The sequence below is a fragment of the Microtus oregoni genome, unplaced genomic scaffold, assembly GCF_018167655.1.
Source record: "Microtus oregoni isolate MIOR12 unplaced genomic scaffold, Mior012 000013F_ref0000133, whole genome shotgun sequence".
Classification (NCBI taxonomy): domain Eukaryota; kingdom Metazoa; phylum Chordata; class Mammalia; order Rodentia; family Cricetidae; genus Microtus; species Microtus oregoni.
Genome location: NW_024543072.1, coordinates 36,897,430 through 36,912,636, shown reverse-complemented (window position 1 = coordinate 36,912,636; position 15,207 = coordinate 36,897,430). Strand labels below are relative to the sequence as shown.

Genomic DNA, 15,207 nt, shown 5'->3' with positions numbered 1-15,207 from the left:
GCAATAATCTCCACTTATTAAAGACTTGGGTTATGGTTGTTTTCCCTCTTATGTGTAGTAATACTCTGAAAGAGAAAGAAAATGCAGACTAAAATTTTAATTCTCTGGGTAGATAATGCATCTTATTATTAGAACCATAATTTTAGTGTTTGAAAAGGTGAACTATGATTATTAGGGAATATAATGTTTAAGTGAAAGTGTACATTATGGTTGCCTGAAATGTGAGCCTGAAAGATGGCAAACGAAAACAAAGACCAGCTTAAATCTATGAGTGATAAATGTGTGCAACCTTTTAAAGGACAGAAGAGTCAATAATTAATAAAGACGAGTGTTCAGATTTATTTGGAAATTCACAGTTTCTAGTGGTACTACAGCTTTGTAGTTACATATTTAAAACCCTCTTCACAACACACAACAGTGTGACTTACCACTGTAGCTTGGCTCTCATCTGGATTTCTTTTCAAGGACCTGCTGTACCTTCAGGTCCTGTTGCTTTGAATAGCTAATTGTGCAGACGGGAAGCGGGGAAGGGGGAGGGGAGTTCATCTCCTAAAACATACTGTTAACCTAAAGCAGCAACTTAAACAAAAAAAGGCTTTAAATAAATCACATTACAAACAATACCAAGAAAGGTACTAGACAAATTTAAAAACAATTATTAACGAAAGTGCTCAATAAGTTATAACTTAATTTTACAACACAAAATGGTCAATTCTCTCAGAAACACATTTCACTTTCATTCATCTCTGTACAATCACACATCAAGAAACCAATTTACTCAGACACTGCCAATTTCTTAAGGGAAAAAGGGACCAACAGAGACAGACGTTGACACCTCACACATATATATCTGCACATTGTAGCCAACAAAAGCAAACATCAAGGAATCATAATCTTGTTAGACTTAACCAATTTAACTGAGTAAGGCCTGACACACTCACTGGCTGCTTCTGTGACTATGTACAATGGCAGTGACTGGGCCATGGGAAACCTGGTCTTGGTGATGTGAACATCTGGAGGATTAGTGTTTGCAGTGAACATTCAGAATGCAATGTAAAAAAATCATCAAGTAGTTAAGTGTGTTGAAAGGTGAATTTATAATAAATTTGTTTTCTGGTATCTGTCATTTCCAAGAAAATATTTTACCATTTCACTGAGTTAATAACTCAGGAAAACAAATAACCCAATTCAACTAAATTCAATGAAAGCAAGGATGAATCATCACCTTTTATGGAAAAGGATTTAAGAAAATTTCAGAAGGTGTTTATTTCCAGTGAGACTGCTGAGCAACTCTAAGTTGGCAAGTCTTTAGGATCTTTATGCAAATGACCCACACTGCTGAGCTTCAGGCACGGACCACCTTAAAGCCTTGTAGTGTTTGCAGCTTCAAAAACCTAATAAAGTTACAAAACAAATCAAATGACAAAAAAAAATCCTCCCTCCTCTTCCAGTGGCATTATAAATAGACAAAGGCACATAAATATGGGAAGGTGCAAGAAATAGGAACCAAGCTGAAGGAAGAGGTTTAGGCTTTCATTCCTATCCCACCCAAAGAACTGGGCTTCCAAATTAACTTTTGTCCCAGTAATTATCTGTGAAAAAACATCTTTATAAAATGTCTATCATCTTTATAAGGAGAGATCAGTCTTGTAAAACTGTATGTAGTTCATCAGCCAAGATTGACACAATCCTGTTTCCTTTCTAAAAAGGCAAAAAACCATAATTTTTTAATACTTTCCCCAATATTTTACCCCTCCCCTAAACCCTTCAAATACCACAGGTTGTTCTCCAAAGAACAAAAAAAGTCTTCAGTACAAATGTCCAGTTCCTTTTAGATATGTCCCGAGACTGCAGTAACACCAAATGCTCCTACGGTGATCTCCTTGTTTCCTTTGATTATGTCATGCAGGCTCGGCAATGATCCCGACTTAGTCTGTATAAGAGCTTTTATTAATTTTCCTTGGTCTTGGACTTTAGACCGCCTTCGTTTTAAAGCCCTCTTCTCAGTTTTTGTCTTTTGGGTCTGTCCATTGCACAGACTTGTACAAGCTGAAATGCCACAAAAATAGGACTCTTCTGACTGTGATGAAGTTTCTGAGCTTCCCTCAGATGGAGGGCCCTTGTAAGAAGAGTGATAAACTTCTCCCATATTAGAAAAATCTCTCTGGTTCGTAAAGGGCTTTCTTCCTTTTATGTCTCCATTGGCTATAGAGTGCAATGGATCTGCAGGCTTTATCGTCTCAATTTTTTCCATTTTGTACTTGCAACGTTTCTTCTATAACAGAAATAAAAGAAAGCACAGAAATTACTCCTTCTTATTAGATATGAGATATAAAAGAGGAAAGTACTACTGCCTATGAGAAGTAAAGCAGTGTTTTACACACACACACACACACACACACACACCACTCTTCTGTTGTGAACAGATGGAATCACTGACATCCCAGTTTGTAAATGCTACTTCAATTCAAAGTTCCAACAGCTTATAGTCACTCATGCATACAGACTTAGAGACAACTGACATCTGAATACCTCTATGTGTCAGATGGTACACAAGTTACTCCCTTGTATATTTTATATGTTAACCTTGATAATTTGTTTTTGGCTCCTACATGAAAAAAAAATCAAGCTTTAGAGATGTGGCTCCCTGCCTAAGTTACAAAACAGAGTATCAAAGCCAGAATCAAACTGTAACCTACTTCGCACTAATTAAAAATTCTATTATCTACAGTCAATTATTGCTAATCAAATGTTATGTAATTTGAGAGGTTAAAAAGAAAATCAGGCTTTATAGCCAAGGTGGAAAAATCTCAAGACCGTAAAGATTGCCTACTATCTAATGAGACATCCAAGTAAACCAGTCTCAAACTTTTAAGATGGGGTTGTCAGCACCAACGGGCTGTTGAGAGGATTACAGAACAGTGCTTGCACTGTGCCTGGCATGCATCAGAAGCTCAGTAAATAATGACTTTCACCTAAGGATCAGCACTTTTCTTCTCTAAATGGTTGGATAATAATAATTTAGGCATCACAGGCCTCTTAAACGTCTCATAAATGTATTCTTGATTTTTACTTTGTAATCTTTTAAAAATGAGAAAATACTTATTGACTCCTATAATGTAGAAAATAGGCTACAGTTTGATGACCTCTCTAGATATTATTTATACCTGAAAACGAATGTATGGGAACTGAGAAGACAATTCGGTTAGTAAAGTGCTTGTACAATAGGAATGAAACTCCAGGTTTGATCCCGAATACTGCATAAAATATGGTGATGCATGTCTGTAACTTAGCATAGGAACTCAAAGGTGCAGACAGAGAATCAGTCATTCTCAGGCACGTAGCAAGTTTGAGGCCATCCTGTGATACATAAAACTTTATCTTAAACAAACAAAACCAAGGGAAAAAAAAGAAAGAAAATTAACATTATGGTTGAGTATGATGTCTCACTCACATCAATTATTCAGCCCTTGCAGGAGGGATAGAGGCAGGAGGACTGCAGTGAGATGGGTGCCAGCCAGGGCTACATATTATAGTCCAAGAAAATACAGTGTGAGTGAGAACTTGTCTCAAAAAAAAAAAAAAAACAAAAAACAAAAAACAAAAAAAAAAAGCAGGGTCAGCAAGATGGCTTAGCAGGTAAAGTCACTGGTTGCTGATAACTCACAGGGTGGAGAACTGACTTCTCCAAGTTATCATCATCTGGCCTTCACACCTTAAATAAATGTAAAAACAACAAAATTGCCCAAAACAACTAAAAAGGAAAAATTAAAAGTAAAATAAACATTATGCCAAGGAATAAATATTAACATTTTCAGTATCTGTCTTTTATTTACTAACACACAGCTTACAAAAGACTTCAAAAGAAAACAAGTATTACCTTTTTCTCTGGAGAGAACTTGAGGGGTTCTACGATGTACAAATCATTTGGGTCTACTGTAAGTAAGAAAGGGGGTGTAAAATGAAAAGTGTATTATGCTATGACTAAACACCCAAAACAACATGAGTGATTATTTTATTAATGAAATGGATGACAGGTATCAGGACAGGATAACCATATTTCTAGGTTGAAAATTAGTAAGCCAGAATGGGCAAGGTGGGCTCTGAATTTGGTCAGTTATTTGAAGGCTGGTTATCAACCCTGAAGACAACCAACATTCAAGAATTTTCCATTTTATATTCCAAATTAACAGTCATCAATTGATACAGGAAGGGTCCCTTTCTTGAACGAGATCCATTCCCCACATGATGAAAACAACAGCATTACTGGGCAAGCCAATACAAAGCCTACAGGTAATTCCTAAAAGATGGAGTCAGAAAGATGCATTAATGATATACGTCAAGCATTTGGAATCACATATAGATGCCAATTAGAAGAATATAAAGAGAAATTCGGGAATGCTTTTTTCTAACCTTTTATAGTTCTGATTAAAATTATTAACTCTAAAATACAGTAACAGTTTGAACATGTAGTATATGTGACCACATACTCCTGAAAAAACATTCTGACATGATGAGTACATTAGATGATTTATCTCTTTGTTTAAACAATTCTGTTACTCGGGACACTCTTATCCCTCCCTACAACAAACCTCTCATCAGAGCTATGGAACTTTAGCCCTATTCAACAATTCACAGTCTGACACAGACTAATTTAGTAAACAGCAAATTTATCATTAAGTTACACATACTTGAAACATATTAATAACATGATCCAATCAGTGACAACTTGCATTATCATTATTCCTCAAAGACTCTTAAAAAAGCCATTAAAAACATCAAAGCATACAAATATTCCTCTAAATAGCCATCCCTATCAAGCCATTCATCTCCAGTTACTTTTTAAAAACATCACAATGCCTTCCTCTAGGAATCCTGTTGTTAGACTGACTTCCACATTGTAAACAAATGTGGTGGGAAAAGGAAAAAAAAAACAAAGCTAACACCACTGAATACCTGCCAAGGACACCACAACCTAATTCTTAGATTAGACCTACAAATAATTTTCAAAGTGGAAAAGCGCACAAAAATGAACAGGCACACAAAGACATAGTACACTGTAAGCAAGGGCCTATAAACACAAATAAATGAAGATTTGCAAATATTTAGGATACCAGGATGACCACAGACTAGTATCATCTAAAGCCCATACCACCGTAAATGTGCCTGATTTCAAATGTGGGCTATAAAGACACTGTACTTAAATGTATCTAAATATTAAAAAGCTGGAAAGTATCTCAAGAAACACATACACACACACCAAGAAACTCAAACAAGGCTTTTTAACAAAACACAAAGATTTCTTGGAATAGACAATGTGGTAAATAAAATTTAAAACTCAATGGATGAATTAAGTAACAGATTAGATATAGCTGTAGACTGTGTAACTTAGAAAATGGATTAGGAAAAAAAATAATCATGAAAAATGTATCATAAGGAAGCAAAAAGGGGCTGGATTATGAGCATGTACTACTCTTGTAGAGGACTGAGTTTGGTTAAGTACCCATGTCAGAAGCTCACACTCTGGGGATCAACTGGCCTCCAAGGGCACTGCATTTGCAGTCATACAGCCACACATACTTCATTGTAAAATAAATCTTAAAAATAAAAATGACAAAATTTACAAAATAAAAAGAATACAGAGGGATGGATTAAAACATTAATGAAATTGGGGACTTAAGACACTGAGGAATAAGTAATTATGTAGGGGGAAAAACCAAAGCTGATAATTTTCCATTACTCAAAAAATATCTATGTAGAGATCTAAAGAGCTCAACAAATCTAACATAGGATTAAAGAAAAATTAAAATAGTAGTTTAAGGGGTGTGGTAGCAGGCAGACCTTATAGCCAGAACTACATAGAAACATCCAGTCTTTAAAAAAAAGGAAAAGGTATTTCAGAGCGTTTGAGATCTAATGACAAATGAAATGAAATACGCAGGCAAATTTCGATAAACAATACGAAATTTAATGTCATGAGTTAGAATTAAGCAGAAAAACTAGAACTAATGTAAAACAAAACTGAGCATAATAAACAGGGACTTGCTTGTTAATAAATAAGATCATTATATTGGTTCAGAAAGAGGTAGAAATGTTCCTTTCGACAGGAAATACTTGTACCTTTCTGAAATGACCTATAAAGAACAATGACTATGAACAATTTTCAACCTAAGTGTTATAATAGGGAACTAAATATCCACTGCATCCTAAGAAAAAGCCTCCTTACAATGATGATGATGGAGAGTACACTAAGCCACCACAACACCTAATGTTCTAAATGTGTGCTAATGCATACTTAGAAAATGGTCACATTCTTGGAATTGTGATTTAACAGTACCAGAAAAATTCATCACCACAACTTAAGTTAAACACCCTAAACTACTCTTACAAAGAAAATTGCATACCCATGTAACTCTACTAATTAAAAAGGAAGCCTATGGTCTCTAACTATGGCATATCTCAACAGGATGAAAGAGAAGCTTATTAAGAAGATAAGAAAGAAAGAAAGAAAGAAAGAAAGAAAGGAAGGAAGGAAGGGAAGCAACACCTGAAACATTAAGATGTGAAACAATGAAATTCTGTTTTTTTGAGGAAAAAAATCAGATGTGGTTCTTATCTTGCTTATGCATTCTTCACAAGAGAAAAAACAGACCTTCATAAGCAAAATTGAAGGAACCTACAGACCTGCTTTGCAAGAAATAGTAATAGTTTAGAATGAAATAATAAGAAAAACTCATTTTTTCTCATCATTACCTGGTTAACAGATAATTATGTTAAAATTAATACCAATATGATTTTGTGTGTGTAAGTATGTATATGTATAAATGGAACGAATGATAATAATGCAAGTGATAGGAGGCAGGATTTAGTATTACTTTGGTGCTATCACCATACCTGTGAAAGGGTATGGCTTTATTTGAAAAGTGGAGGTGGGTTAGTTGTAAATGTATACTGTAAACAAGCAATCATTAAAGTAACTCTATGAAGAATTATGCTGGATCTGCTAACAAAAAGAATCAGGCACAATGCTCAATTATAACCAAAAAGAGTAGAAATAATATAGAGGACAAAAACACAAACAAACTTAAATGGAAAACAATAATATGGTAATGTTCTAACTAAGTCAAAACCATCTTTAAAATCAATGGTCTAAATAAACTGATTAACAGAGATTGCCAGTCAATCGGGTAATGAGATCCAACTATTACCACTAAAAAATACAATTTAAATACAAAATAACGAGCAGCTACATTCATTTGAGACAAAGCAGACTTTTGACCTTGAAATAAAAATTACATAATGATTCCAAAAAGACATACTGGTCATAAGTGCATACACATTTAACAACAGGGCATCACAGTATGGAGGCATATAGTCTAGTGATTTTTGAGAAGGTTCTTAGACTACTGTCAGTGACAAATGGGTAATTTAGTCAGCAAATTGAGCAGAGGGAAAAGGACCATTATGTCATACACAAAAATCAACACCAAGTGGAATAAAGACCTAAGCCTATAAACCTAAGGGAAAAAAAAACATAAAAGTTTTAGGGTTCAGGTCTTCATAAAGATTTCCTGGTTAGGACACTGACAATAAAAACAAAATGGATAGGATAAAAGCTATGTGCAGAAAGGGAGAAAATATTTTTAAATAATATATGACACTTACATTTATATACAAGTGTTTGTGTTTATGTGTGTGTGTATATATATGCACATATAATGAATTAGAGAAATGCTAATCAAAGAACAGTAATATATCCCATATATATTAGAAAGCTACTATTAGAAAAAACCAAAAAAAATAACATGTATGAGAATATGGAAACAATGGAACAGTATTGCTTGGGTAGAGTACAGTAACGATGGAAAGTATGGAGATTACCCAAAAAGAAATGAAAAATACTGTCACATGATCTAGCTATCTATCCCATTGCAGTTATATATCCAGACAAACTGACAGTAGGATTGTCAAAGCGGTATTTGTACAGGCATGCTCATAGCAAGGAGCACTACTTAAAACAACAAAATCAGAAAGCTACAGTAATCCTCATCAGAAGACAAAAGGCTGATGAGATGGCTTACTGGGTAAAGAAAGGCACCCGAACCAAGGCTGACAACCTGATCTTGATTTCTAGGATCCACAAGTCCATGGCAGAGGAGAGAACTGACTCTCAAAGTTGTCCTCTGCCCTTCACATGTATGCATTCATGAGTGTATACACTAATGAAACGGGGAAAAAAATGGAAAGAAAACGTGGTATATACAAAAAGCGGACAATTATTCAGCTTTATTTTTTTTAAGCTTTCTAGTATTTTTCTTGTTATTCAAAATATAACAAATGAAGTAAAAGTAAGAATACTTTAGTATAGACTATGAACAAAATCATAATAATTTTTTTTTTTTTTTTGCTCTTTGGGCTGACGAGGGACGAGGACTTGATTGGGGGTGGGGGAGGGAAATGGGAGGCGGTGGCGGGGAAGAGACAGAAATCTTTAATAAATAAATAAATAAATAAATAAATAAACTGAAAAAAATTATTCAGCTTTAAAAAGGAGATCTTATTACATACTACAACATGGATGTACCCTGAAGGTATGCTATATAAAATAAACCATGTGCAGAAAAACCAAGACAGCACCATGAATATGGAGTATTTAAGTATTTAAATGAAAAGGAACATAAACTACAACAGTATTTAGGTCAGGTAGAGGGGACACTGAGTTATTTATAGACAACAGACACAATGTTCAGATTTCTAAGATAAAAATATTCTGAAGATCGGTTTCACAAAAATGTGAACTTATTACTGGATTTCATACTTAAAACATGGTTAAAATGATACATTTATGTTGTTGCTTAAAAAAAACCAATTTGACATTGGTTCCTTCCTTCTAAGCTAAGAAGTGAAAATACGTATAAAATGGGAAAATTCAAGGCAGACTAAATAAATGCCCCAAGAGTTTTAACTGAAGAAAAATAAAGAAATGAATAACAGAAACAGGACTAAAGTCAGTTCCTTCCTGCCTAATGTCCTCAACTTTCTTTAGAAGCAAGGATACGTCAAGATTACATCACTGTTTAAAACAGAAGCAATTCTGTTATCAGGAACAAAGCATATTCTATTTGTCTTTAAATAATAAAATATATTAGTTCACTTAATGTGAGATAGGACTAGAACTGATGAAAACAAATTTATCTCCCAAATGCATGAATCTAGCTCAATTACAAAATGCATGCACAACAATTAGAATGACTACAAGACCCGAATTATTAAGTGATTACTAGAATGTGGAACAACTGAAAAAGCTGGGAAGAAGTCATTCAAAGCTGATGGGACATCATCCATAGAACACTCAGAAACCCATGTGTTGATATTTACTAAAGCTGACACATATGCTATGATCCAGCACTCCTACTTCCATTTCTGTTGGCAGATGCATGTATGTGTTGACTTAAAGACATGTAATAATCTCAAAATGAAAACAGTCCAAAGGTAAATGTGTTAATGGGCAGCATCTGTACAGTGGAATGCTGTACTAGAATTAGAATGAATGAACTATATTAGACAGTATGGTGACTCACAACAAAATACTGGCTATACTGGGAGGGGAAAATGCACAAAGTATTTTAGAGGTGTTAAAAATACACTCCATTTTTTAATTAGAATGTGGATTACACAGGCATACTGAGTTTGTAAAAATTATCTAAGCTTGCACATGGAGTGGATTAAGTAAGCTTCACTAATCAGGCTCAGGAGTGATTATTTGCAAGACATAACAATGGAAACATTCTGATCAATAACTAAAATCCTAAGGAAAGGGAGAACAGCTCTTATTCAGAAAGCACCCCTAAATGAAATATATAAATAACTGGTTATTTTACCTTTTCTATATGGATAAATTGTTAAGTTTCTTAAGTACTAGTTACAAAGAAAATAAAACAGAAAAATAATTATTCAGTATTCATCTGTTCACCCAAATGTTAGCATGTCTTGAATGAAACCCAATTATAAACTCTGGGACAATGAAAGTGCCTCAAAAGTCCTAAACTAGAGACAAAAAGGGTCCTACCTGCACAAGAAGAGGAGGCAGAAAAGCACAGGATGCTATGGGAGCACATTGAGCATTCAGGTTTTCCATAGCTGCTGAACTTTCTCAAACATCCCTTTCTAAAAAGAAATACTTCTAAACAGGAGCATGTGCAAATAAAACTACTCATTGCTACTTAAAACTAAGTCCCCCTCCCACCTTTTGGGCTTGCAAAGGAACAAAGAGGTTTAAAGTATGAAAATGGTAGAGTGGCTTTGACTAGCACAAACACAAAGATAACTCTGATTCAGTTTTTGATTGCAGATGGTCATAAACACAGCAGGTAAATTATACACATGCCAGAAGCCAGTTTCATACTATATAGATATACACATAATAAACACATATATCATAGTCACAGAAATCTACCTTCTTTGCTAGTAAACTGCAGAGACTTCGATCTGATGAGGGGAAACGATGTTCTTCTTTTCAAATTCATGTCATCATAGGAAGAGAAACACCTAATACATTAAGAAAACATAGCACTATGAGTATATGATCTCTAACTTACTGTATAGCCCATTTAAATGGAGGATTCTGAGAACTGCATAACACATGGAACAAGCCTAACACTGCTAATGTGAGTAGAACATATCTGTAAGGTCGTATCTTACAATGTGGATTCTCTTCCATCTCTGAAGCCCACATCTGAATACCCTTCTCAACCAAAATGACTCAAAGGTTTCATGCATTTATTATTAGTTTCTCTCGATTATTCAATGAAGTTATCTCCAAATATAATTATAGTGACCCTCTTGCTACCAGGATGTTTTTAATACCCTGATTTCAAGAAGGAATTACTTAATGTCCTTTTATCTTCTCAGCATTTCTTTGGGGAAAAGAAAAAGGGATGAAAGAAGAAAACTGTGATCTATGATGCTAACCTTACCTTTTAGGGCTTGGATACTGATTACTTTTTGGGAGTTTTGAAATGTAATCTCCATCAAAATGAGAAGTGTTTCGACAACGTTGCATACAGAGCATCAGTCCCAAGACAACACACAAAATCAAAGACATAACAAGGTAACTCTGTCGATCTGAAACCTAAAAAGATAAACAACAATAGTTATAATAAAGTACTTTAAAGGATATACAATGGAATCTAAAATTCAGAGAATGAGTAATTTTAAATAGTCAATTTACTCCTAAGCCATAATACAGAGCATGCTGCCTAAGAACAAACCATTGGACGTTTGTTCTTGCTGTTTCTTCCCATCTAATGAACACCACAATGCTTTGTTAACATGTAGTTTGTCTTTCCATTTGTATTCCCTTCGTCAGGGATAAGCATGCTAACACGTAGCCTTTCCCACTATATATGAGTTATTAAACCCCTCAGACTCAACCTCAATTCCTTAACTTTACATACTTAATACTTCATTAAGGCTCACTTTTCTATCTTTTAAATATATACTTAAGTCAACTAACCTTATACTATTTTGTACTTCTAAAATCCTGGTCCAAGTTAACTTCACCTAAGTTACTGCAATTGCCTTCTAATAAGCTCCTTTCCTGTTTCTGTTCTTGTCCGTAAACAGACCATTTTCAACAGGGCACCAAATGAGAATTTTTCAACACGTTAAGCATTACTGAGAAGACATAGATAATTTCTTTACTTAAAAATTGATTTGCAATGATTTCCAATGCCCAGAATAAAAATTAACTGAATTGTTTTTTTTTTTCAATAGACCTAACAGAATTAACATACCTGCCTTATAAGTAAAACCAAATAATGAAAGTCATGTTTTACAAAAGACTGTCATAGTATAGTTCCCAGACAGTAAAGTAATGCATTTTGGTGTTTTGAAAAAGTTCTATGTAAGTGACAGCTTTGTTTGGTTCAAGCTTTGAACTATCATGTTCATGTTTATAAGCTTGCCCCTCTGACAACCTTCCTAGGAGCACAGTGTCTTACAAGAGAGGCAGTTGAACAATTACCTCCCGTTTTAATTCTGCTACAGTTGCTGATAAGTTTGAAACAAGCTGTGTCATGTTGGTCAATTGTGCCTGTAGCAAATGGATGGCTTCAGTTTGTCGCTGATCCTGTAACAAAAGATTATCATTTTTCTTTATATTTCATCTGTACATTAACCACATTATAGTAAAATGTATAATTTGGAAGAACCACTAAGTTCTTTTAAAATGTAGTTTTACAAAGATCTTAATGGGTAAACACAAACTTTGATGAAAAGTTTTAAAAAAATATAAAACCCTTAAGAATCTTAGGTAACCCAGACCCAGAAAAACAATTATCATATGTACTCACTTATAGGTGGTTTTTAAACATAAAGCAAAGAAAACCAGCCTACAAATCACAATCCCAGAGAACTTAGACAACAATGAGGACACTAAGAGACTTACATAGATCTAATCGACATGGGAAGTAGGAAAAGACAAGATCTCCAGAGTAAATTGGGAGCATGGGGTCCTTGGGGGAGGATTGAAGGGGGGAGGGCAGAGGCAAGGAGGGGAGCAAAGAAAAATATAGAGCTCAATAAAAATCAATTAAAAAAAAAACAAAACAAAAAAAAGAATCTTAGGTTGTGGTCTAGCTTCCCTTCAAAAAGAATTACTTTGTCGCTCTCAGGATGAAAAATACCATCTAACAGAAGCTAATGAACTACTGTCCAAATTAATGTTGTTTCCATAGGTATAAAGTGGTGGATCACCAGTCTCATATCTGCTACTCTCACTAAGTGTTTTTAAAAGTAAAACAGTCAGTAAAAAAAAAAATGCTCAAACTAACTTTTTTTTTTTTAAAAAAAAAATTGTTCCTTTCGCAGCAAAATACAATCAACCAAGGTTGTCATACCTATGAGTGGTCATCTAATTGATGCTATACTCCTACAGATGAAAATAAGGTCAAAGCCACCTCTCTATATTTATTCAGAAGCTTTTACAATCAGTATGTCTTTATTTAAATTATCATTCTCATGCATACTGTATACTAGACAAATGGTACTAGAATTTCAAACCTATTAATGAATCTAGGAAGGAAGGAAGGAAGGGAGGAGGGAGGGAGGGAGGGAGGGGAGGGAGGGAAGAAGTAAGTCCAGGAAATTGAAAACTCAAACATAAGACCTCATAGAAACTACATAACCATTTTTTATTCTAGACCTATGATTTTCAATTTGATTAAAAAAGTTTTTAAGTGTTAACTGTGTGTGAGGAAAGAGGGGTATATAAAACTATCAAAAGGGTTCATTTCTACAAACCTTTGATTCTTTCCAGTATAGTTTACCTTCTTAAAATACTATTAGTGATTTATTAAACCACTCCTTTTGAAAACTCAACATAAACAGATTAGCCTGAGATAGTTACAAATGCCTAAAGACAAGTCTAAACTGGTTAACACTTCTAATCAACCTACTTGCTAAGATTAAAAGTACTTATACAGGTCTTTGAGACATGATACAGCTACTATTTATAAAGAAAGAGAAAATAAAGGCGTTATCAGATTAAAACTCAATATAATATTTGTTGGTTGTGATATACACATAATACTGAAATTTTTCTCCCTAAGACAGAGGTGCAAAGTTATCACCAGTCATACTGTTATCACTATCTACATTGGGCCAAGAGATAAATACATAAAAGAGATGGAAGAATCAAAAAAAGAAATAAAGCTGTTCTTTTCTGTAATGAACCAGAGTACTACAGAGAACAACCACAAAAACATTTCTGCAGTTTTTAGAAAGTTGCAGAAAGGTTGTATACACAAAATGAATTCAATGTTCAAAAAAATGTTTTCCTAGATGAATAGCTAGATACCTTCCAAAGCTACGAGGAAAATGTGAATAAGTTAACTTTTGCTACTTACATCCTACCAAAGTCAGTGAGTACCTACTTCAAAAGCAACATGTAAATCAGAAGAATCATTATGGAGAATAGTATGAAATTACTCAAACTGTTAAAACAGACTTTCCATATCACCTAGTAATGCACTGCTGGGTATGTAGCCAAAGGAGATAAAACAATTTCCAGCATTTATGGCAGAATTATTTATAAAAGATAAAATATGTCATTAACTCAAGTTGACTTTCTGTGAATAAAAAGGCAAAAAACAAAAAACACTGGTATATTTACACAATGGAATACTATTCAGTTATAAAATATCATTGCTTGTAGAAATGTGGATCAATATGGAGGCTATTACTTCAAGTGAAATGAACCACACACAGAAAGACATGTGCCATATATTCTTACTCATCTATGCAAACTATTAAGAATATCTACATAGGCAGGAAGGTGAAAAGATGAAAAGATGTTCACTAAAGGGCACAATAGAGTAGAATTTCTTCTATAGCACAGTGGAAAACTACTGGTTAAAATAATTTATGATACATTTGAAACTAGAGAATACTGACCTATTACCCTGATTTTCTATTACACATTGTACATGCAAAATAATTATGCTACACTCCACAAAGATATATGCATATCAGATTACATTCTAAAAAATAAATATACAATAACGAAGAAACCAACCTGTTCTTCTGCTATTCTTGAAGTATTCTGAAGCTTTACTATTGTTTTATTGAAAGCTTTCTGCATTTCTTCCATTTGTTTTCGGTACCTACAGAGTAAAAATTCCTTTAAATTCACTTATCATTAAGTACTGGAAAAATAATCCTGATTTTGAGATTGGACAATTCACTTTTCTTAAAATGACTTATTCAGGACTGTGAAACACAGTAACACATACAAAAGGTATTAATCAATAGATCCTGAACATCAAGTCTATTCTCATTGCTATAAAAAATTAGTATGATTCCTTTGGGATGAAGTACAGTGAGGAAAGACCAGGAACAAATATCTTTTCTCATATTTTACTGACATCTCATTAGTAGCATTTCAAATTAAGAGGGATAAGAAAAAGTGGTATGTCGAGAACTTTAGATATTTGGTGCCCAAGTGATGGCAAATGTAAGGGAAAGAAATTCTAGGACAGATATTGGACATTTGCGGAATATGAAACAGAATACAGGTATAAAGACAAGAAGATTGTGCCTGGAGTCTTAATCACTGTGTAAGTGCACTGACACTAAGGAATAAAGGATATAAATTATGACAAAGGAACTGATTTTGTGATCTACATAAAAGATGTACTGATTGTAAAT

At 34.1% G+C, this 15,207-nt stretch overlaps 1 protein-coding gene across 3 annotated transcripts in view; it reads right to left on the bottom strand.

Moving 5' to 3' along the window:
• Window positions 1-315: 315 nt before the first annotated feature.
• The window catches only part of Suco (SUN domain containing ossification factor), a 60,658-nt gene continuing 45,766 nt past the window's right edge, over window positions 316-15,207 (bottom strand). For all 3 annotated transcript variants that reach the window (XM_041662509.1, XM_041662508.1, XM_041662507.1), the window contains 6 exons: window positions 14,576-14,663; window positions 12,026-12,130; window positions 10,977-11,131; window positions 10,457-10,548; window positions 3,881-3,936; window positions 316-2,275 (listed from right to left, as the gene is read on the bottom strand). In XM_041662509.1, coding sequence (XP_041518443.1) covers window positions 1,832-2,275; window positions 3,881-3,936; window positions 10,457-10,548; window positions 10,977-11,131; window positions 12,026-12,130; window positions 14,576-14,663 — 940 coding nt within the window. In that variant the 3' untranslated portion in view covers window positions 316-1,831. The remainder of the gene's footprint in view (window positions 2,276-3,880; window positions 3,937-10,456; window positions 10,549-10,976; window positions 11,132-12,025; window positions 12,131-14,575; window positions 14,664-15,207) is intronic.